Source organism: Chlorocebus sabaeus, chromosome 7 (genome assembly GCF_047675955.1).
Source record: "Chlorocebus sabaeus isolate Y175 chromosome 7, mChlSab1.0.hap1, whole genome shotgun sequence".
In the NCBI taxonomy this organism is placed as follows: domain Eukaryota; kingdom Metazoa; phylum Chordata; class Mammalia; order Primates; family Cercopithecidae; genus Chlorocebus; species Chlorocebus sabaeus.
Window position 1 is genome coordinate 56,850,445 of NC_132910.1, and position 23,047 is coordinate 56,873,491.

A 23,047-nucleotide genomic window follows, 5' to 3' on the forward strand; every position below is an offset into this window, starting at 1 on the left:
ACAGTTTTCTTTTAAAGTCTTTGTCCAGTGGCCTAGCATCTGGACTTTTTCAGGGATAGCCTCTATTGACTACTTTATATGGGCCATACTTTGTTTCTGTTTCTGTTAATTGTTTAGACATTTTAAACTAATGTAATGGCTGAGAGCAGTGGCTCGTGCCTGTAATCCCAGCACTTTGAGAGGCCAAAGCAGGAGGATTGCTTAAGCCCAGGAGTTCGAGACTTGCCTGCACAGCATAGTAAGACCCTGTCTCTACAAAAATAAAAATAAATAAAATAATCTGGTAAATCTGAAAACCAGATTCTACCCCATGCCCAGAATATGTTATTGTTTCTGGTGGTAGTTGTTTATTTCTTTTTCACTACTTCTATAAAGTTTGTATTATTTCTCATAGATAGCCATCAAAGTCTTTGCTTGGTTAGCTTAGAGGTCAGCTAAGGATTAGACAGAATTCCTTAGGTGGCTGAGACCAGTAAGTCAGTCTTTGACAAAGGGGTCTGTATGTATGTTGGGGCATGCATTCAACACTCAGCCAGGCTGTTTACAGCTCTGCATTAGCCTTTATTCCCTGCTTGGGCGGTCTCACTCAAGGTTAGACTGTGGTGAGAGTTTAGGGCTTTTCCAGGTCTTTTGTGAACCTACATTTGTATGTGGCTTTCTAAATTCCCAGGAATATATTTTCAAAGCCTCCTATGGATCATCTCATTTCCCAGGTTTTACTTTTAAGTTTTTTTAGTTAGCTACACTTCAGTGACAATATTCAACAGTTGCCTATGATTATTTGATAAATGCCTCTGTGGAAAAGGTGGTTGACACTAGATGAACTCCAAGTTAGATACAGTAAAGATAACCTTACTAGAGGGATCTTCCAGGAAACTACCAAACAGGTCAAGTAATGTGAGGTCTCTGTGAATGGGACTTTAGAATATATCCAACCAATCTGGCCTCCTCTAGTGGCAGCATGGCTGCTGCTTTTCATAATAAATGTGGGCTGTTTTGATTTGAAGGCTACCATAGAGCTGTGGTGAAAGTTAAAATACCACAGAGTTCACTGTTCTCACTGAAATCCTGTCTTTTTTTTTTTTTCCTTGAATAAATTCTCCTTATATTGCTGCAAGCTTTTTGCTAATTTCCAGATCTGAAAAAGCTGATTGACAGTATTTATCAGTACTTTTATTGCTTTTATGGAGGAGAAAATTTTCAGATATCCTTATTCTGCCATTATTGCTGACATGTATAAAGGGATCATTTCTAATTGTAATATTCCTTTTGCATTTATTAGCTGGAATACTTTACAGGACTTTTCCTCATCAACTGTTTAGCTACCACTTAATATTAGTTGGTAAGAATGACAGAATAAATGCATGGCAAGAATCTTTACTTGTCAAATTTCAGAGATTTTGTTGGGAAATTATATTTAGAGATCACAATCAGTGTCTAGATGTGCTCCCTGCTACAGAGATGTCATTACTTTTAGGCTTTTTTAATGGGCAAATACATGAAGTAGTTATTTTTTAGAAAGAAAATCTGAGATTAACTCAAATCATTAATTCATACTGTTTTTTCCTGTTCATAGTTAAGATGACAGAGTATTATTATCTTTTGTTTTGCTTCTCTTGTACACTGAAATTCTTGGTTTTTGATATTAACAATTATTTCTTTCTGTCACAATATACATACAGTAATTTAAAAATAATTTACAGTGTTACCTGAATATTTTTTCTTTGTAAGTTGTTTTATCTTTTTCTTTGCTTACTTGTATGTTTGTTTATTGTCATTAGGGTCTATCAAACTAGGGCTATAAAGCTGTAATACTGTATTTTAGCCAAAAACTAGGAAGCACTCAAATGCCCATCAATGGTAGAGTAACTTGTCACATTTTTATAAGATGGAATATGGTACTCAATGAAAATGAATAAAGTACAACTACATGCAGTGATTTGGATGGATATCCCAAACATAATGGAAAAAGAAGACAGACACAAATAACTTACATAATTCCATATACCTATGTATATATCAAGTATAAAAGTAGACAAAACAAGCCATCGATGGTGGCACACACCTATAGTCCCAGCTATTTGGGAGGCTGAGGCAGAAGATCACTTGAGCCTAGAATTTCAGGTTCAACCTGTGCAACATAGCAAGACCCCATCTATAAAAAAGAAAGCAATATTAACATAAAAATAGGCAGAACTACTATATTCTTAGAGAAATTACTGTTAGGGAGACAGACAGTGACTGAAAGGCAAAATGAGGGAAAATTCCAGGGGATAGTAAATATTTTGTTTCTTAGTGTGGGTTCTACTTACCTGGGTATGTTCCATTTGTAAACTGTAAAATTATGTGCACTTTTCTGTATGTGTATTATATCACAATAAAATTGTTTTAAAGTCAATTGGAATAGTTCTGTGTGTGGTTATGCCACGGCTTTATACAGAGTCAGATTAGGCTTCTTTTCAAACTCATTTTGCATATAGACACCCAGAATATCAGCTGCACAGCCTATATAATGCTATCCATAGCAATGAATTTGGTCTTTTGATTTCTCAGGAGAACCTGTGCCTGTCAGGGGCTGGATCCAGAAACCTGTGGTGCCTCCTTCTCTTTTGGTTGTTCATGGAGCATGTACTACAATGGATGTAAGTTTGCCAGAAGCAAGATCCCAAGGAAGTTTAAGCTGCTTGGGGATGACCCAAAAGAGGTTTGTTTACTTCCTGATGTATAATCACTTTATTTTTCATGGAGAATTCATTAGCATAGCTGGAGTGAACAATATGACATATCTTGGTAAGCTCTTATTAATCAAAGTTCTTCCCAAACTGTAGATACACACTATTTTTTAAGTTGGCATAATAATCATATCATGCCAAAATAATAGATAAAATTTGAGCAACAAAAACTTCCTCTTTGGTCTTTTATGTTAACTCCAAAGTTTTAAAGGGTGTCACTTCATTGTTAAAACTAAATGAGAATTGGTGGTTTTTTTCATATTTTGACTTCGAATTATGGAAGTTACATAAGTACTACATTCAGAAAAGACCATTTTTAGTCACATTTATATGCCACGAGATTCAAATAATTTAAAGTCACTGTAATGAATGCATTTAAATACCTAAAACATATTTAGATTTTAATGTAACTCTGTAATGGAAATAAATGGACATTGATTTCTCACCAAAGTCATTGGTTTTTGTCTTGTCTCTAGAATACGTATTTCTTAAAATATAATTTGCAAATTGATAAATTTAACAACTTTTGGGTTGGCATGTAGTCTAGAGTATAGATACTCCTTGACTTATGAGGAGACTATATCCCCATAAATCCGTTGTAAATTGAAAATCCATTTAATACCCCAATAAACCCACCCTAAAGTAAAAAAAAAAAAAAAAAAAAAAAAAAAAAAAAGCCATTATAGGTCAGGGACTGTCTCTGTACTAATTGAATGATTAGAAAACCTCAATATATTTAGCATTTAGATATGACCACATTTTCAGTCATTCTATACACTTACAATTATCTTTTAAATTTTGAATACAATTCAAATATTTCCATACTATAGACATTATAACATTGATGAGTCCCTTTAAATGAAGAATTTGTTAACCTTATTAAGCTTTCATTTACTATTATAGTCACAATTAATAAAGCAAGTGCAAAAACTCCTGAAATCACAAAGTTTTTTTAAAGGATGTTTTCAATAATTAAACATTACTTAAATGTGTGAGACATCATTTCATAAGACAAGAACATGCTAATAACAATGAAAAGTACTGATTTTGCATGCCACCATGTTAATTTTCTACAGATAACCCTTTTTGCCACTATTTTATCAATTAATAAATGTTTATCACTTTCACGAGGTTTCATGTAAACCAAATCCAGAGGATCCCAAGTAACTTACTGTCTCTGTTAGGTGGGAGAGCTCTGTTCAGAAACCTCCTCACCTTCTAAAATTTACATCTCTGCTAGGTGGTTATGTCTCCCAACTCTTTTTTTAGAGAAATATCAATCTGAAATGAAGACGTTAAGTATAAATGGAGCAACTAAACATGATCACCTACCATTCTTCAACAGCATATTACTTGAAAAATCTGTTCATGAGCAGGGCAGGTGGGGGTGTAACTGAGCATATCCCCTTTCAAGTAAATTTTGCAGTTTTTCATGTATCCTGCATTCTAGTTCTGAAGCATTTTATCCATATTAGAAGTGTCCAGTAAATTTTAGTTGCTCTGTGGAGAAATCATTTCAAATTTTTTAAATACTATCTTTATAAACATAAAATGTAAAGAGTAGAAAGAGAAAAATTTAGCTACATAAGTTATTTTAATAGTTCATCTTCCTTGGTAGCTAAAAAATGTGACCTCTTTAAGACCATACGGCTTCATTCCCCTAACCCTACTCCTAGCACAGGCTTGTATGTATAAAATGCAAAATATCCACATGCAAGTAGAAAATCAATCTTATGAAAAAAACAAATAGCTAGATATTTACTAGCACATATAAAATTAAATGATAGTCATGTTTTAAAGATTCTTTAGTAATAAAGGCACCATATATTGTGTTTTGGATTCAAAATTTAAGGGGAATAATCTAACTGATAGCCTCTTTTACATATAGAGAAAATGGACTTAGAATTTAATACGTAGAATTATTCACTTTATACAGGAAGAGAAACTGGAGTCTCATTTGCAAAACCTGTCCACTCTTATGGCACCAACATATAAGAAACTCGCACCTGATGCATATAATAATCAGGTAAGTTTAAATAATCATTGGCAGTGATTGTAACAATTTACTTGTTACTAATGACCTACATATGTCCAAAAGTAGTTTTGAAAGAATGATTTTTAAATATTATTCTAACTTTTCCTCTTAATTGTTAAAACCACTGTAGTGTTCAGTTTCGAGTATATGAAAATTATACCATACAAAAGTACATTTCTTTTGTCTTTTAGCTGTAAAGACATGAGCTTTTAAGAGTCACAGGCTGTTCTATCTACTAATCTTGTTCTCATATGAATAATTTTGTTTCTGTAAACAGACTGGAGATTACATCAAAATTATGTGGCCCAAGCTATAGGTTCCAACCACCTATTTTTACTGCATGTGTATAAGTATAAATGAGTATTCATAAGAATTTATAGACTTACAAATGCTCATGTAAAGCTATGCATATACTAACATTATAAGTACATATACTTGTGTCCAGATGTGTCAGATTTGGCCAGATCTTCCTTTTTTATTTGACCTTGACTTCATACACCAAGCAAAAATATTTTTTTCTATTTTATATGTGTATTCTAAGCTATAGCTAGTTAAGACAGGTAGATGATTTGGTCAGAAATTGCCCATGATGAAGGCAAAAAACTAAAATCTTCACTGTTTCAGTAACACCAACAACAAAAGCGTTAAGTGAAAGTCTGTTACAAACCAAACATTGTGTTTAGTCACTGGGAATATAAAGGTGAGCAGTGCCATCTCTGTCTGTCTTTAAGAATTGTGTGTTTGCCGGGCATGGTGGCTCACACCTTTAATCCCAACACTTTGGGAGGCGGAGGCAGGTGGATCAACTGAGGTCAGGAGTTGTAGACCAGCCTGACTAACATGGAGAAACCCTGTCTCTACTAGAAATACAAAATTAGCTGGACATGGTGGCAGGCGCCTGTAATCCCAGCTACTTGGGAGGCTGAGGCAGGAGAATAGCTTGAACCTGGGAGGCAGAGATTGCAGTGAGCCGATATCGCACCATTGCACTCCAGCCTGGGCAATAAGAGCGAAACTCCATCTCAAAAAAATAGAATTCCGTCTTTAACTGGGTGCAGTGACTTACACCTGTAATCCCAGCTACCCAGGAGACCAGGAGTCTGAGGCTGCAGTGAGCCATGATTGCATCACTGTGCTCCATCCTGGGTGACAAAGAAGACCCAGATTCTAAAAAAAAAAAAAAAAAAGCAAAAACCAAAAGAATTCCTTTAGTGGAGACAGAGACATATAAAATAGCAGTTTTAGAATTACACAATTCCAGCTGGAATAGAACTATGTGCACATTTTTAAAATAATTTTTTAAAAAAAAACCTAAAAGTAGACTAGATGTAAGGGCTGTTTCAAGTGCGTGTTGGGAATGGAGGGGTAAAGTGATGTAATTTATATTTTGAAAAATTTATTTAAAAGCCAAGTAAGGGAAATATAAATAAATCTATGTAAGATTAGAGAGAGAAGAAAGCTATTGCAATCATTGGGTAAGAGATTTTAAGGACCCAAAGAAATGGCAGGAGTTATAGCAAAAAGGAATTAAGTATGTACACGAACCAAGGTGGAGCTTAGAGAAGTTGGTGACTAATTAGATGTGTGGATGAGAAGAGAATTTGGAGATCCAACAAATTTCCAGTTTGGACAGGTAGTTCTATTAACTAGTATCAGAAATCGGTAAGAAATAGTAAGTTCTGGGATGGGGAGAAGATACAAAAATTTTGTACATACTAGGCTTGACATGCTTCTAAGTTAATTAGATGGAGAATCAGGAGAAAAAATTCAGGCTAGCACTGTAGATTTGAGAGTTGGAAGAATGCTGGCAGGACTTAAAGTTGAATACATAGGAATGAAAGGAGGTTTTCAAAGTAGAGATTATAAAGAGGAGAAAGGGCTGATGATGGGATTCCGGAGCCATCAATCATTTTAGGCATGAGTGGAGGAAGAGAAGCCAATGAAGTAAGCACTGGGGGAGGGAGTAGAAGAAATAGAGTAGGAAAAGTGAAAGAGGGAGATGGATGGATGGAGGAAAGCTGGAGGTGATGAGAAGATACCCAGAGCAAAGTATACAGGAGCAATAGGTATGGGGCTCTGGGATGTGTGCTCTGTCATTTACTTGATAACATTAAAGACTCTTGTGGGATTAGATTAGTTTACACAGCAGACATGGGCAAGGGACTAATCATTCCTAAAATGATTTAGCTACTCTTCTTTTCCACTGTGGGCTTAACAGTCCTCAACAAACCTTTTGTTGTTGTTGTTGTTGGTTGGAACAATAGAGGCAAATTAAACAATGGTCTAATTGTAAGTTATTTTATGTCATAAATTATGTTTTTAGAAATGTGTATGAATATCTATGAAAAGTATTTTAAACACTATTAATAGATGGATTAACACTGTTATTTTGTTTAGCTAGTATCACAAAGTATAAGGAGTGCTTTGATACTGTTGTAAAAGTTTAATTCTCAGCAAGAACTTCTGAAATAAATCAAGCTATAAAAATAAGGAAGTGAATGAGTCTATGTTGCTAGACTTAAAGTTGGGTCATTTTCTATTAAATTAATTTTTAATAGGTGCTATTAATCAAATGGCTTTACTTGAGGAAAGAGGCAGAATAACAAAGCACTGATGTTCTTTTTGCTCTCTTGATTCTTATTATGGACTGTCTCATATATGAAACTATTTTATACATTTCCTAAAACTTAAGTACCCAAAATATGAAGCCATCAAAAATTTTCAAGTTATAACAAGATGAGTAGATGTAATTCCCAATACGTGTTTTAATATTTATATATGAAACAATGTGTTGACGTAATATGTAGATAAATTAAGTCAATAGTTGTAAACGGATGAGGTGCTTCTGAATGGATAAAATATTTTTATATTGCATGGTAGGTACTATTGGTAATGTTCATCCATGTATGTTAATATACTTTAGAGATCAAAATGATAGCCATGTGATGTTTCCACACAGTACATGGGAAGACCATTTGATGTTATAGATGCTGTCATAAAACCTACTATTTGATCTTTACCTCCTTTCCCCAGCTGAATGTATTATCTCTATTTCTCACATCTGAATATTCTTCCTTGCTTTATTCCTTGATTTCATAAAGTCTTATTGTTAAAGCTTAGTTGACTCTCCACAACATCTCTTCTGTCAGTCCCATGGAATTAGACGTTCAGTTTTCTCCACTTAAATGTCCTTTCTTCATGTCTATCCAGTAGACATATATTTGGCTCTGTCTTTTCTATACCTGTCTTATAATTTAACAGTAGATTTGAAATAGCAGGTTTGAATCTCAAAATCATGTGCTATTCATCATACATGGAGATGACATTTTAGACAAATGCTTCTAAGAGAGCTTTCTATGAAGATGGAAATATTCTCTATTTATGCTGTTCATTATAATAGGCAGTAGCTACATATGGTTATTATTTAACAGTTGGTATATGACTAGTATAATTGAGTTTAAATTAATTTAAAAATTAACAAAAACAGCCACATGTGGATAATGGTTACCATACTCAACAGCACAACCTTAGACCATGAGAAAGACATGCATTTAGAGTTGTCTTCCAAACATTTAGATGGATTTCCAGTAATTCATTCACAAAACCCTGCATGGTATTTTTTAGGAGATGGCATAAGTCTAATTTCCAGCTGATTGTATGTCTGTTTTTGTTCAAGGAACAGAATAAAGCTAACTAGACCACAGCATGAACTGAACAGCCACAAACCACACATCTATGTTAAAGACTAGTTGGTACCTTCACTTTCCTTTGGCCAGTTTTATGAGGTTAAATAGACAAATACATATATGTACAAATACATATATGAATCCAACAGTAAATAATATGAAGCCACCACAAACTTTTATCATAATGCACGTTCATCTTCTAGCCATGAGGGAGTAACAGAGACTAGATATGCCTTTACACATTTAAGAAAAAACTGACAAAATATATGAAACAATGGTTTTTAGACATAGAATAAGAAGTTTAAGAGACCAGTGGCACCAGAGAGAAAGGAAGTAAAAAGGTGAACCTATAATTACCCCAGTTTACTTCCTGAAGAGAGTATTAGGCTCCAGAGTAGGCAGTAGGAACCCAAACACACCCCAGCATTATCTTTGTATTAAGGAGACAAAGTTCAAAATTTGGAGAGGCCAAGGTGACGAGAGTTCACAATTCAGAATACCAGAGAGGAGAGAGTGTTATTGAGAAGAGTTCCAGAGACCTGCTGAGGGTTCTAATCCAGTCTTCAGCTGACTATTGAACAGCACATGCATGTGAAAAAACTTCCAAGGCTAGGTAGGGAAAGAACCATCAGAGGAAGCAGGCAGAATAATCCCTTGATCTCACACAGGACCTAGAATCGTTCTTGATCATACCAGCCAGCCAGAGAAGACTTCATAATACTATTCATAATTGTATTGCCTTAGTAGTAGAAGTAAATTTGACTGTTCTGACCTCATCTAAAAATGCTTAAAACCAAACATAGAAGGACCAAACTGATTCTAAGTAATTTAACTGCATTCCAGTATAAAAATTTAAAAAAAAAATCTATCAACAAGGTAAAATTTACAGTGTAGTGTTACATCAAAAAATACAAGACATACAAAGAAAAAAGAAAATATAACCTTTACTGGGGAGCAGGGAGAAATCAATCAATAAAAATAGTCCCAGAACTGACATATGTGATACAATATATAGATAAGTTCATTAAAATGGCTATCATATTTCATATGCTAAAAATGCTAGAGGAAAGCATGAGAGTGATAAGGCAAGATTGGAAGATATTAAAATACCCTATAAGGACCTTCTAGAAGTGAAAAATATATATCTAGATTAAAAATACACTAGGTGGAATTAACATATTAAGGAACTTGAAGACATAGAAATATTTCGCTATGAAGAAAAACAAAACTGAAAAAAATGAATATATAAAAGACCTATTAGCCAATATTGTTACACTAATATATGTGTAATTGGGTTACCAGAAGGAGGTGGGAGACAGAAAAATATTTAAAGAAACAATGGCCAAATTTTTTTCAAATTTGTTCAAAACTGTGAACCCATGGATCTCAGCAGCTCAGCAAACCCCAGATTTAAAAACAAAGACATAAAAAAAGACTATTAAAAATTTATAATCAACTTGCTTACAATCTGTGATAAACAGAAAATCAGAAAGGCAAATGGAGAAAAAAGGACATGTTATACTTGGTGGGAAAAAATAAGACAGGAGACTTCATTCAGAAAAAGGCAAGAGAGAAGATGTAGGAGAAACACCTTTAACATACTAAAAGATAAAAGACTATCAACCCAGAAATATATAACCAATGAAAACAACTCTCAAAAAGGATAGCAAAATAAAGAATATTTTTTCAGACATACAAAAGCTGAAAGAATTCACCACCAGCAAACTAGCATTTTAAAAGTGTTAAACAAAATCCTTCAGGAAGAAAGAACATGATACCAGATAGAAATCTAGATCAACATAATGAAATGAAAAGTATCAAAAATAGTAAACATGGTTAAAAGACTTTTTAAAAAATGGTAACTTGCTATCTTAAAAATATATTAATGTATTATGAGGTTTATAACATGTAGACGTAGCACAGAGGCTGAGGAACTGAAAGTATATTATTGTAAAGTACTTATACTATATATGGAGCGGGTATATTACTTGGCTGTAAACTGAGAAGTTAGAGTACACTGTATACCTTAAACCACTAAAAAAAAAAAAAAAGTATATAGCTAATCAGCCAGTTAAGACAGAAAAATGAAATCAATCCAAAAATGTTTTTAAAAATATATAGTACCAAAAAAAGATAAATATAAAAATAAATAGCAAGATGGTTTATATAAACCCAACTATATCAACAACCACATTAAATGCAAATGGTTTTAACACCCCCACTTATAAGGCAGAGCTTGTGATACTGAAAAAACAAAAACCAAGAAAACCACTTTAAATATAAAGATACAAATAAATTAAAAAGACATTTTTAACACAAAAAATGATGTTAAAAAGACATAACAGGAAAAAATATGATTATTGCAGTAGGTGCAGAAGAACCACTTGATAATATTCAACATTCATAAAAGGAAACTTTCTCAACCTATTTAATACATAAATGAAAAGCCAAAAGCTAACGTTATACTTAGTGGTGAAAGACATACTTTACCCCTAAGGTAAAGAACAAGACAACAATGTCCATTTTTAACCAACCACTTCTATTCAACACCAAACTGTAAATTTTAGAAAGTACAGTAAGGCAAGAAAAAAAGCAGTCAAGATTGTGTAGGTAAAAATAAAACTGTACTTATTTGCAGATGACATGTTTGTCTACAGAAGTAGTCTCAAAAAACTACCAGAAAATGAAATTAATATATGAATTTAGCAAAGTTGTAAAATACAAAATTCAAATGTATTTTTATATACTAGCAATAAATAAATCAAAATAAATGATTAAAATAGCATCAAAAGTATAAAATTCTTAGACATAAATTTGACAAAAATATATAAGATTATATACTGGAAACTAAAACATTGCTGAGATAAATTATGGAAAACTTCAGTAACTGGAGAGATAAACTATGTTCATGGATCAAAAGACTTATTAAGATGTCAGTTCTCTCCAAACTAATCAATATGTTCAATACATGATGTTTCAAAACCTCAGCAGGTTTTTTGAAAGAATTGGACAAGATGGCTCTAAAATATACATACTTGGAAATGCAAAGGACTTGGAATAGTCAAACAATATTTTAAAAGAAGAGCAGAATTTGAGACTATATATTGCATGGTTTTCAGATTTACTAAAATCTATACTTGCTACTGTCTGTCAAGACAGTTTGATATTGCCCCGGTGCAGTGACTCACGCCTGTAATTCTAGCACTTTTGAAGGCTGAGGTGGTGGGATCACTTGAGGCCAGGAGTTTGAGACCAGCGTGGCCAAAATGGCAAAATCCCATCTCTAGTAAAAATACAAAAAATTAGCAGGGCATGGTGGTGTGTGCTTACAGTCCCAGCTGCTTGGGAGGTTGAGGCCTGAGAATTGCTTGAATCCGGGAGGCGGAGGTTGCGAGGCAGAGGTTGCAGTGAGCCCAGATCACGCCACTGCACTCCAGCCTGGGTGACAGAGTGAGACTCTGTCTCAATCAATAAAATTTTTTAGAAGTTTGATATTGACATACCTACATACACACCATTATACACAAGTGGATCAATAGAGAATCCTTAAGTAGACCCAACATATATGGTCAATTGATTTTTAACAAAGATGATTCAGTTAGGAAGGGAAAACCATTTTATCCAGTGGTATCTGAACATTTGGAAAGCCATAAAGGAAAAAAGATCATCTTGACCCTTAATTTCACACCATTTGTAAAAATTAACTCCAAATAAATCCATTTATATGAAATTCTAGAAAATGAAAATCTAGTGATAGATTAGTAGTTGTCTGGGAACAAAGCAGGAAGCATGAATTACACAGGGGCATGATAAAATTTTTAAGAGTGATGAATATGTACTTTATTTTGGTTGTGACAAATATATATCGAAACTCAAATAGCACACTTTAAATATATGCTATTTAGTGTATGTCAATTATGGTCTCAATAACACTGTAAAATAAAAACTTTACCATATCAAGATATTTGCTCTGTTTTGTGTCATTCCATTTTGTTTCTGGATATAAAGTTCAAAACATTTTTTAAAGTTCTAAATGATCTAAATACTAGTGAGTTTTTGGTCTAAGGGTAAAACTAACTACTTTCCCATTCACTCACACTTTTATTTTTCAGATTGAATATGAACACAGAGCACCAGAGTGCCGTCTGGGTCTGAAGGAAGGCCGTCCATTCTCAGGGGTCACTGCATGTTTGGATTTCTGTGCTCATGCCCATAGAGACTTGCACAACATGCAGAATGGCAGCACATTGGTAAGTGGGGCTGTGGACAGCTTAGAAGCTGTATGAGTCTGTTCCCACACTGCTCATAAACACATGCACGAGACTGGGTAATTTATAAAGTAAAGAGATTTAATTGACTCACAGTTCCACATGGCTGTGGAGGTCTCACAATCATAGCTGAAAGCAAATGAGGAGCAAAGGCACGCCTTACATGGCGGCCGGCAAGAGAACATGTGCAGGGGAACTCCCCTTTATAAAATCATCAGATCTTGTGAGACTTACTCTCACGAGAACAGCATAGGAAAGACCCACCCCCATAATTCAATTACCTCCCACTGGGTCCTTCCCAAAACGTGGGAATTTTGGGAGCTACAATTCAAGATGAAATTTAGGTGGGGACAAAGTCAGACCATATCAGCAGCATCTCATGTTGAGGAGCAGAACACTGGAATTTAGTAGCATTTATTTAGAATATGTTGTCTGCAGGTTTCACTGGACAACAATATTTTCATGAATGAATTCCTGTTGCAAAGTTACCTGCTTTGGCATAACTAGCACTCTCATGATAGGTTGGCACATTGGTGTCCTGTCAATTGTGTTGACAAGCACGTGAGAATCATGGAAATCCTTGGTGTTAACCTAAACCAGTGACTATGCATTGCCAGTTACAGTTAACTGCCAGGAAAATCTCAAAATTCAGTGCCAGTTACCTGGTAGATTATAATCAGTTAAACAAAACACCATAAACAAGCCAAGGTACCCATTCACCTTACAGAGAGAGAAGCATCAATGAGAAACACATCATCATTGACCCAGTAACTATGGTAACCTACTGTAAAAGATTCACAGTGCAAAAGAGCCTGACTACATATTACAGTGGGTAAAATGGATTTTTATATTTAAATTATATAATTATATATTTATATAATTATATACATATTTATATATAAATCATATAATTATATATAAATTATATAATTAAACATATTTTATATAATTAAATATATAATTTATATATATTATATATAGAGAGAACATACACCAACATATTTGTAGAGATAAAGAACAAAATGTTCTGTTGAAAAACCTATAAATCAGTCAACCTAATGAGTAATCAACATGGATGTAGGTGTAATTGAGGAAGATGGCCAGTGAGAATATGGAAATAGGTATCAGGAATTAAAGTCATATTCTAGGGCAGAAAAGCATTCAGGGAGGTATTAGATGATAGCTGAAGTAATTTGAAGAAGCTGATGTGAAGTTTTTGTTGAGAAGCAGAGAAGGTATTCATTTAATGGTCTAGATCAGAGATTGGAGAACTCTTCTCTATAAAGGGCAAGATAATAAATATTTTAGGCACTGCAGGCCACATAGGATTTCCGTCACATTGTTTGGTGGTTTTGTTTTTTTAAAAACTCCTTGAAAATGTAAAAACCATTCTTGGTTTAGTGGCCATACAAACACAAGCTGTGAGGCACATTAGCCATAGGTTCTGGTTTGCTAACTTCTGATCCAGGAGAACAAACACAAGGCCTACCAACCACCCCAACATCTAAAATCATCACTAATCATGTGCTCAGCACCTGCTCATTATTAGGAGGCTATGCTAGTTTCTGAAAAGCAGAAGTAGTAAATGATAACTGGAGCTACAGTGCATCCTAATATAACCATGTTTCATTCCAGCAAGGTGACAGAGAGTAAGATGATGAGAAGGATGTTTAGAATCAAGAAGAATTTGCCTCTGATAGAGCATGGGTTCTGTGAAGTGAAATGGAAAGGAGCACTAGATAAGAACTGAATAGGGTTAAATATGTATGGGAAAAGTAACAAAGTGCTCAGAGACATGACTTTGAAGACTTTTCTGGGCAGGAAGTGACAGAGTCATTAATACCATCTCATGTTAAAGTTATTTCTGAAGTCAGTCCATTATGATCACATTTCTCTCAAGAATATCTTCTAATTTTATATCAGATCACATTGTTTCCATTGATCAAAAACACTAAATACTAAAATGCTAGTGTTTTAAAACCACAAATAATCTTTTACCAAAGCTAATGTAATTGTGGTAACCAAAGAAAAAAGTACCATTTAATTATCAAAGCAACAGAGGTAGCTTTCCTCCCTCCACCCCATACCCTTTTCAGAGTACCCACTTATATGTGGTTATATTTCAGAAAAGAAATGAAGAGAAAGGTTTGACAGAGTACAAAGGAGGAGATAGTGAAAATAGTATTAGGTTGCATATTACCTATATCAGCCAAATCTTTACCTTTTCATGTTTTATATTTTTACTTCAGTTATCTTATGGAAATTTCTTAAACATAGAGTTAGGTGTCAGGTATGTGGAAAGACATTAAATTTGTGTTCAGAAGTATGAGATGAGGCAAATGTGATACTACCAAAAACAGAGGAAGTCATTTCATAGAAAAAAACTTTTAGCCTCTTTTTGAAGAGGCTTCACATCTAGCACATCTATTTTTGAAGTGTGAAAAGCAAGAGAGTGCTTCATTTTGGGGGAGTGTTGCTTCTTCCCATAGACAGAAACATATGTGAAGAACAAGGGTCACCACAGGTAACCTGTTCCTGATAGACTCAGAGAAAGGGTGGGTGGGCAATGTCAATTCCTCTTATCTCCCTGTACCATTTTGATACTATTTTCATTAATAACAGGTAGAATGGTTTTATGGTAATATACATGTCACTGATCTGGATCAACTAGGCCACCAACACAAATCTGGATACTGAGAGGAGAAAGATACACACACACACATTTTCTTTGGGACCTGTAGCTGAGGCTGTCACATCTTACTTCCCTACCAGGTATGCACTCTCACTAGAGAAGACAATCGAGAATTTGGAGGAAAACCTGAGGATGAGCAGCTTCACGTTCTGCCTTTATACAAAGTCTCTGATGTGGATGAGTTTGGGAGTGTGGAAGCTCAGGAGGAGAAAAAGCGGAGTGGTGCCATTCAGGTATTGAGTTCTTTTCGGCGAAAAGTCAGGATGTTAGCAGAGCCGGTCAAGACTTGCCGACAAAGGAAACTAGAAGCCAAGAAAGCTGCAGCTGAAAAGCTTTCCTCCCTGGAGAACAGCTCAAATAAAAATGAAAAGGAAAAGTCAGCCCCATCACGTGCAAAACAAACTGAAAATGCAAGCCAGGCTAAACAGTTGGCAGGTAAGTTGAATGTAAAGCATTTATAGATAAATGTGTTGTGTGGTATATTAAAAATGAACATTATTTTGGTTTTGGCCCCATCAACTTGTGAGTTCTGGGGTACACATGCAGGATGTGCAGGTTTGTTACATAAGTAAACATGTGCCATGGTGATTTGCTGCACAGATCAACCCATTACCTAGGTATTAAGCCCAGCATCTTCCTGAGGCATCCCTACCAACAGGCCCCAGTGTGTGTTGTCCCCACCCCCCTACCATGTGTCCATGTGCTCTCATTGTAAAATGAACATTGTTAATTTTGGAAAGTTAACATCAGTCATGGTCTTAGTTCTGTGCCAGAGTCTTCTCTAAAGTAGCAAGGGCCAGGCTTTGTTCTCAGAGATGGTAATCAGATATTGCACCATCAACATGGAAAACATGGAAAAGTTTGGATTTTATTCTATAATAAACAGCAACATTTTTTAACAGGTAAGTGATATGATGAAATTCATTGTAATTTGGCAGTAGGCCAAATTAGTAGAGGAGCTAATAGTCTGGAGATAGATATAGTAAACCAGGACTGAGGTAACAAGACCTTGAATTTTGTTGGTTAGTAGCAAAGATCGAGCAAAATGATGCAAATGAGCTCTTCAAAATAGGAAAATGAAAATCAGTATATTGGTGACAAAACATTGGGATGAAAGAGTAGAAAAATTTAAAGAACACTCCAAAGTTTTAAACCTAAACTTAGCCTACTGTTTTAGGGTTCTAAAACAGTACTATTTATTGAAATAAGAAGTTTGAAAATATGATTGAGAGAGAGAGGATAATAAAACACCTTTCCTTAGACATGTTGAGTCTGTGGTTTAGGAGGGGTTCTACATGTAGATATCCTATAAAACTTTTACCCATCGAAATAGATTACAGGTGTAGTAATAATAGAACATTATTCATGAATACTTAGTTATTTTCTTTCCATAGCCTCTTGCTTTATGTCTGCAGTTTGTAAAAAGAAAAAAAAAATCCAAAATTTGGAGATGGTATTGGCCTGGCCATTAACAAAAGCACACCAGTTTGCTTAGAACTAGCCATCTTTGCTGCTTCATGATGTCAAATTTCTCTACTGATTCATTTCCAAGCTCAAAGGAACTAATTTCCAAGCTCAGAGGAACTAAGTTAAATAATTTAGAACAATATGCTAAAGATGCTTGATAAGTGTTTATTGATTCATTGACTTCTCTAATACTGTTCATTTAGGTTAGCTGTGAAATATAATCAGATAGAACCTTGTCTCTGCTCCCTTTTAACTGGCTTCTGCAGGTAATAATCACTTCTATTCTCAGAACTGCCATTGCAGTTTCATCTATTTGTTCTTAACTCATATGACTTTTTAAGCTGAGGTCAAAACAGAAATATGACTTTTATAAGTTTCATTTACAAAGCTGAAAGTTTCTTTAAAGTGTTATCTACAACTGTGTTAACTTCCTTTCTGGAAAGCCTGCTCATAAAGTAGCATTTGTTGATTATATAAGATGCTTTTTGTGTTTAAATGCGTGTCATTCTTTTTTTCACAACATTCCTGAATCTTACATAATAAATATTATTTTAATTATGTAGCAAATTCCATTGCATGCCAGGCAATGAAGAAGTAAAATAAAACATTGTCCCTCCCATTTAGGAATTTACTTACCAGTGGGGGTGAAGAGAGGGCTAAAAACATACCTATAATACATTGTGAGTATTGCGTTATCAGATCTATCTTTGCAGTTGAGTATTACAAAAGCACTAGAAGATGAGGTCACAGTGGTCCCTTGAGAAAGGGATGACTACACCAAGGAAGGGTAGGGAGAGAGGGAGGAAAAAGGAGGGCACTTCAAGCAGAGGCATGTTCAGAAGTTCCAAAGAACGTGTTGCTCTCAATGGAATGGCTTTGGATGTTTATTACATTTTATTTTTTCACTAAGTTCTCCATTTTTAATGCCTTAGACAAAAAATTGTGTTGGATAATGAGCAGAACCCTGACTTTGCTCTTACCTTTGCTTAATGGGTATTGTATATTCCTAGTGGAGTTTCTTACATACATTTAAGTATCCTCAGTAGACTTCATAAATAATCATCAACATCAAAGATATCTGTTTCTGTTCTCTCTTACCCTGTCCACAGAACTTTTGCGACTTTCAGGACCAGTCATGCAGCAGTCCCAGCAGCCCCAGCCTCTACAGAAGCAGTCACCACAGCCCCAACAGCAGCAGAGACCCCAGCAGCAGCAGCCACATCACCCTCAGACAGAGTCTGTCAACTGTTATTCTGCTTCTGGATCCACCAATCCGTACCTGAGACGGCCCAATCAAGTTAGTCCTTATCCAAGCTCTTCACACACTTCAGATATCTATGGAAGCACCAGCCCTATGAACTTCTATTCCACCTCATCTCAAGCAGCAGGTTCATATTTGAATTCTTCTAATCCCATGAACCCTTACCCTGGGCTTTTGAATCAGAATAACCAATATCCATCCTATCAATGCAATGGAAACCTATCAGTGGACAGCTGCTCCCCATATCTGGGTTCCTATTCTCCCCAGTCTCAGCCCATGGATCTTTATAGGTATCCAAGCCAAGACCCTCTGTCTAAGCTAAATCTACCACCCATCCATACACTTTACCAGCCAAGGTTTGGAAATAGCCAGAGTTTTACATCTAAATACTTAGGTTATGGAAACCAAAATATGCAGGGAGATGGTTTCAACAGTTGTACCATTAGACCAAATGTACATCATGTAGGGAAATTGCCTCCTTATCCCACTCATGAGATGGATGGCCCCTTCATTGGAGCCACCTCTAGATTACCACCCAATTTGAGCAATCCAAACATGGACTATAAAAATGGTGAACATCATTCACCTTCTCACATAATCCATAACTACAGTGCAGCTCCGGGCGTGTTCAACAGCTCTCTTCATGCCTTGCATCTCCAAAACAAGGAGAATGATATGCTTTCCCATACAGCTAATGGGTTATCAAACATGCTTCCAGCTCTTAACCATGATAGAACTGCTTGTGTCCAAGGAGGCTTACACAAATTAAGTGATGCTGATGGTCAGGAAAAGCAGCCATTGGCACCAGTCCAGGGTGTGGCTTCTGGTGCAGAGGACAACGATGAGGTCTGGTCAGACAGTGAGCAGAGCTTTCTGGATCCTGACATTGGGGGAGTGGCCGTGGCTCCAACTCATGGGTCAATTCTCATTGAGTGTGCAAAGCGTGAGCTGCATGCCACAACCCCTTTAAAGAATCCCAATAGGAATCACCCCACCAGGATCTCCCTCGTCTTTTACCAGCATAAGAGCATGAATGAGCCAAAACATGGCTTGGCTCTTTGGGAAGCCAAAATGGCTGAAAAAGCCCGTGAGAAAGAGGAAGAGTGTGAAAAGTATGGCCCAGACTATGTGCCTCAGAAATCCCATGGCAAAAAAGTGAAACGGGAGCCTGCTGAGCCACATGAACCTTCAGAGCCCACTTACCTGCGTTTCATCAAGTCCCTTGCCGAAAGGACCATGTCCGTGACCACAGACTCCACAGTAACTACATCTCCATATGCCTTCACTCGGGTCACAGGGCCTTACAACAGATATATATGATATCACCCCCTTTTGTTGGTTACCTCACTTGAAAAGACCACAACCAACCTGTCAGTAGTATAGTTCTCGTGACATGGGCAGTGGGGAAAGGTCACAGTATTCATGACAAATGTGGTAGGAAAAACCTCAGCTCACCAGCAACAAACGAGGTTATCTTACCACAGCACTTAATTTTCACTGGCTCCCAAGTGGTCACAGATGGCATCTAGGAAAAGACCAAAGCATTCTATGCAAAAAGAAGGTGGGGAAGAAAGTGTTCCACAATTTACATTTTTAAACACTGGTTCTATTATTGGACGAGATGATATGTAAATGTGATTTCACCCCCCTTACAACTCTACACATCTGTGACCACTTTTAATAATATCAAGTCTGCATAGTCATGGAACACAAATCAAACAAGTACTGTAGTATTACAGTGACAGGAATCTTAAAATACCATCTGGTGCTGAATATATGATGTACTGAAATACTGGAATTATGGCTTTTTGAAATGCAGTTTTTACTGTAATCTTAACTTTTATTTATCAAAATAGCTACAGGAAGCATAAATGAATAGCAGGAAAACACTGAATTTGTTTGGATGTTCTAAGAAATGGTGCTAAGAAAATGGTGTCTTTAATAGCTGAAAATTTAATGCCTTTATATCATCAAGATGCTATCAGTGTACTCCAGTGCCCTTGAATAATAGGGGTACCTTTTCATTCAAGTTTTTATCATAATTACCCATTCTTACACAAGCCTAGTTTTTAAAATGTGGACATTTTAAAGGCCTCTGGATTTTGCTCATCCAGTGAAGTCCTTGTAGGACAATAAAAGTATATATGTACATATATACACAAACATGTATATGTGCACGCACATGTATATGTATAAATATTTGAAATAGTGTTTTAGAAGCACTTTGTCTACCTAAGCTTTGACAACTTGAACAATGCTAAGGTACTGAGACGTTTAAAAAACAAGTTTACTTTCATTTTAGAATGCAAAGTTGATTTTTTTAAGGAAACAAGGAAAGCTTTTAAAATATTTTTGCTTTTAGCCATGCATCTGCTGATGAGCAATTGTGTCCATTTTTAATACAGCCAGTTAAATCCACCATGGGGCTTACTGGATTCAAGGGAATACGTTAGTCCACAAAACATGTTTTCTGGTGCTCATCTCACATGCTATACTGTAAAACAGTTTTATACAAAATTGTATGACAAGTTCATTACTCAAAAATGTACAGTTTTAAGAATTTTCTATTAACTGCAGGTAATAATTAGCCGCATGCTACAGACTCAACAAAGCTAGTTCACTGAAGCCTATGCTATTTTATGGATCATATGCTCTTCAGAGAACTGAATGGCAGTCTGCCTTTGTGTTGATTATGTACATTGTGATGTTGTCATTTCTTAGCTTAAGTGTCCTCTTTAACAAGAGGATTGAGCAGACTGATGCCTGCATAAGATAAATAAACAGGGTTAGTTCCATGTGAATCTGTCAGTTAAAAAGAAACAAAAACAGGCAGCTGGTTTGCTGTGGTGGTTTTAAATCATTAATTTGTATAAAGAAGTGAAAGAGTTGTATAGTAAATTAAAGTGTAAACAAAACTTTTTTAACGCAATGCTTTAGTATTTTAGTACTGTAAAAAAAATTATATATATACATATATATATGAGTTTGAAGCAGAATTCACATCATGATGGTGCTACTCAGCCTGCTACAAATATATCATAATGTGAGCTAAGAATTCATTAAATGTTTGAGTGATGTTCCTACTTGTCATATACCTCAACACTAGTTTGGCAATAGGATATTGAACTGAGAGTGAAAGCATTGTGTACCATCATTTTTTTCCAAGTCCTTTTTTTTATTATTAAAAAAAAAAAAGCATACCTTTTTTAAATACTTGATTTCTTAGCAAGTATAACTTGAACTTCAACCTTTTTGTTCGAAAAATTCAGGGATATTTCAGCTCATGTTCTCCTTATGCCAACATGTCACCTGTGTTTATGTAAAATTGTTGTAGGTTAATAAATATATTCTTTGTCAGGGATTTAACCTTTTTGTTTTGAATCCCTTCTATTTTACTTGTACATGTACTGATGTAACTAAAACTAATTTTGTAAATCTGTTGGCTCTTTTTATTGTAAAGAAAAGCATTTTAAAAGTTTGAGGAATCTTTTGACTGTTTCAAGCAGGAAAAAATCATATTACAATGAAAATAGAATGCACTGAGTTGATAAAGGGAAAAATTGTAAGGCAGGAGTTTGGCAAGTGACTGTTGGCCAGCGACTTTTAACTCTCTAAGTTTTTTTGATCCTGTAATCACTGAAGGTACATACTCCATGAGGACTACCCTTAAACAGGCAAACACCTACAGGCATGCTGCGCAATAGATTGTACAATTACATTTTGGCCTAAATACATTTTTGCTTACTAGTATTTAAAATAAATTATTAATCAGAGGAGGCATTTGGGTTTTATTGGTCAAATCTTTGTAAGCTGCCTTTTGTCTTTTTAAAAAATATATTGAATTTGTGGTTGTGTCCAATTTGCAAACATTTCCAAAAATGTTTGCTTTGCTTACAAACCATGATTTTAATGTTGTTTGTATACCATAATACCTAGCCCCAAACATTTGGTTACTACATATGCATTTGGTGATTTTGATCAGCCATTCTTAATATTTGATTTCTGTGTCACCTACTGTCATTTGTTAAACTGCTGGCCAACATGAACAGAAAGTATAGTTTGAGGGGTTGGGGAGAGGTTACATAAGGAAGAGAAGAAACTGAGTGGCATATTGTAAATATCAGATCTATAATTGTAAATATAAAACCTGCCTCAGTTAGAATGAATGGAAAGCAGATCTACAATTTGCTAATATAGGAATATCAGGTTGACTATATAGCCATACTTGAAAATGCTTCTGAGTGGTGTCAACTTTACTTGAATGAATTTTTCATCTTGATTGACGCACAGTGATGTACAGTTCACTTCTAAAGCTAGTGGTTAACTTGTGTAGGAAACTTTCGCAGTTTGACACTAAGATAATGAACTTCTGTGTGCATTTTTCTATACTTTTTTTAAAACTAGTTTCATTTCATTTTCATGAGATGTTTGTTTATAAGATCTGAGGATGGTTATAAATACTGTAAGTATTGTAATGTTATGAATGCAGGTTATTTGAAAGCTGTTTATTATTATATCATTCCTGATAATGCTATGTGAGTGTTTTTAATAAAATTTATATTTATTTAATGCACTCTAAGTGTTGTCTTGCTGAAGTATTTTTAGTGCTTGAATGACTGCCACCTCAATGAAGAAAAGGGAGTAAAAAATTTTTAAAGACACTTTTAAGATAGTTAGTCTTATGTTAAACTGTATCTAAGATAATACCCAAATAATTAAGGCCAAAGTATTTCTCTGGTTAAATGGTGTAGATATTCACTCACTTTTTCTTCCAACTAACTTTTTAGTGTATTCACTTTGCATGTGTAGACAGTATAAAACAGATATAGAGTAAAGCACCTCTAATCTTAGATTGGGAAGTCCCCTCCAGTGTTCTGGGAAGGGTTTCAGTGATAGCAGGTACACT

At 35.2% G+C, this 23,047-nt stretch overlaps 1 protein-coding gene across 1 annotated transcript in view; it reads left to right on the top strand.

Moving 5' to 3' along the window:
* TET2 (tet methylcytosine dioxygenase 2) overlaps positions 1 to 22,714 on the top strand; it is a 137,133-nt gene extending 114,419 nt beyond the window's left edge. The window contains exons 7-11 of the mRNA XM_007999436.3: positions 2,554 to 2,704; positions 4,669 to 4,758; positions 12,566 to 12,703; positions 15,494 to 15,848; positions 17,990 to 22,714. Of these exons, the coding sequence (XP_007997627.3) occupies positions 2,554 to 2,704; positions 4,669 to 4,758; positions 12,566 to 12,703; positions 15,494 to 15,848; positions 17,990 to 19,461 (2,206 nt within the window). The 3' untranslated portion in view covers positions 19,462 to 22,714. The remainder of the gene's footprint in view (positions 1 to 2,553; positions 2,705 to 4,668; positions 4,759 to 12,565; positions 12,704 to 15,493; positions 15,849 to 17,989) is intronic.
* Positions 22,715 to 23,047: the final 333 nt, after the last annotated feature.